This window comes from Gobio gobio, assembly GCF_949357685.1.
Source record: "Gobio gobio genome assembly, chromosome: 1".
In the NCBI taxonomy this organism is placed as follows: domain Eukaryota; kingdom Metazoa; phylum Chordata; class Actinopteri; order Cypriniformes; family Gobionidae; genus Gobio; species Gobio gobio.
Window position 1 is genome coordinate 74287367 of NC_137097.1, and position 2500 is coordinate 74289866.

The window sequence follows — 2500 nt, forward strand, 5'->3', positions numbered from 1 at the left end:
TGGAGGGCCGCTTGTGTGATTTTAGAATATTTTATTGTATATTGATATATATATATATATATATATATGTGTGTGTGTGTGTGTGTGTGTGTCTATGTTTATCTTCAATAATGTGTGTGTTCCCGTCAGGCCACGGCGCAGATGGAGGGCCGCTTGTGTGATTTTAGAATATTTTATTGTATATTGATATATATATATATATATATATGTGTGTGTGTGTGTGTGTGTGTGTCTATGTTTATCTTCAATAATGTGTGTGTTCCCGTCAGGCCACGGCGCAGATGGAGGGCCGCTTGTGTGATTTTAGAATATTTTATTGTATATTTATGTATATATATATATATGTGTGTGTGTGTGTGTGTGTGTGTTTATCTTTAATAATCTGTGTTCCCGTCAGGCCACGGCGCAGATGGAGGGCCGCTTGTGTGATTTCATCCACACCAATTGTCCGGAGAGCGTTCTGCCTCTGGCCGACGGGGTCCTGAGCTTCATCCACCACCAGATCATCGAGCTGTCCAGAGACTGCCTGACCAAATCTGGAGAAGGTCTCATCACGTCGGTCTACTTCTTTGAGCTGCAGGAGAACCTGGAGAAACTTCTGGACGACGTGAGTTCATCAGAACGGCCTCTCTACTGGAGAAATTATCAAATATTATTTAAATGACTTGATACATCATAGCAGTATTTGTTTTTCTCTTTTTCATTAATACTGGTTCTCCATTTGCCCAGGCCATGTGCTGATGAAAAAGTATTTTATACATAATAATAATCATTATAATAATAATCATGTAGTAATAAATAAATATTCAAGAATATTTTTGAATATTATTTATTTTGTATTATATTTATACAACATTTATAATATCAAAATATGCCAATAAAATTATATATTGTATTATATTACTAGTGTTTTGTAATAAATAAAGACTAGAAATAATAATATAATATAATTTAATATAATATGATCATGTACAATATAATCATGCAGTAATAAATACATATTCAAGAAATAATATAAAATTATTATTTTAAAATATTATGTTGTTATTATTATTATTATTATTATTATTATTATTATTATTATTTATTTGTTATTATATTTATTATTATTTCTAGAATATTTATGCATTACTATATACGTTTATAATAATAATAATAATAACATTTATAATATTTAGAAATATGTATTTATTGCCACATGGAATGAAATTATATTTTATGTTATATTATTTCATATTATATCATATTACATAATTTTTATATTATATTATTTGTATATTATAAAATAATATAATATAATATAAAATTATATAATATAATATAATATAAAAATTATATAATATAATTTAATATAAAATAATATATATAATATTATTATTATATTATATTACTAGTATTTTGTCATAAATAAAGACTAAAAATAATAATATAGTATAATTTAATGTAATATGATATAACATAATAATAATAATAATAATCATGTAGTAATAAATAAATATTCAAGAAATAATATAAAATTATTATTTTAAAATACATTTTATTATTATTATTTTTTTTTATTATTATTATTATTATTTATTTTAATTATATTTATTATTATTTCTAGAATAAAACCTCTTTCTTTATGTATTACTATAAACGTTAATAATAATAATAATATTTATAATATTTAGAAATATGTATTTATTGCAACATGAGCCAATTAAATTATATATTATATAATTTTATATGAATTATTTTATATTATTTTTATATTATATTATATTACTAGTATTATTTTATATTAATTATATTATATTATTTTACATTATATTATTTTTATAATATATTATATAATATTATATTACTAGTTTTTGTAATAAATAAAGACTAGAAATAATAATTTAACATAATATGATATAGCATAATAACAATCATGTAATAAATAAATATTCAAGTAATAATATAAAATTATTATTTTAAAATATTTTATTATTATTTCTAGAATATTTATGTATTACTATATATGTTAATAATAATAATAATATTAATAATAAAAACATTTATAATAATTAAAAATATGAATTTATTGCGACATGGGCCAATTAAATATATATTATATTATATTATATTATATTATATTATATTATATTATATTATATTATATTATATTATATTAATTATATTATATTATATTATATTATATTATATTATATTATATTATATTAATTATATTACTACTACTATTTTGTAATAAATAACGACTAGAAAGAATAATATAATTTAATATAATAAATATATATATATATATAGAGAAATTCATGTATTAAATTAATATATTAAAATATATTAAATGTATAATATCAATAAATATATTTAATTTGAGAAAAAATATATATCTTCAGAGCAACATACGACTGAAGAGACGAATAAAAATGAAAATAAAATATCATCTTGTAAAATGTTGTTCTACACATCTATATATCAAACATCTATCTATCAAATATTTAAAATAGATTAA

General features: G+C 19.4%; 1 protein-coding gene across 3 annotated transcripts in view; it reads left to right on the forward strand.

Moving 5' to 3' along the window:
* The window catches only part of mast1b (microtubule associated serine/threonine kinase 1b), a 67735-nt gene that overhangs the window by 35751 nt on the left and 29484 nt on the right, over positions 1–2500 (forward strand). For all 3 annotated transcript variants that reach the window (XM_079813926.1, XM_079813927.1, XM_079813925.1), the window contains one exon: positions 398–607. In XM_079813926.1, coding sequence (XP_079670052.1) covers positions 398–607 — 210 coding nt within the window. The remainder of the gene's footprint in view (positions 1–397; positions 608–2500) is intronic.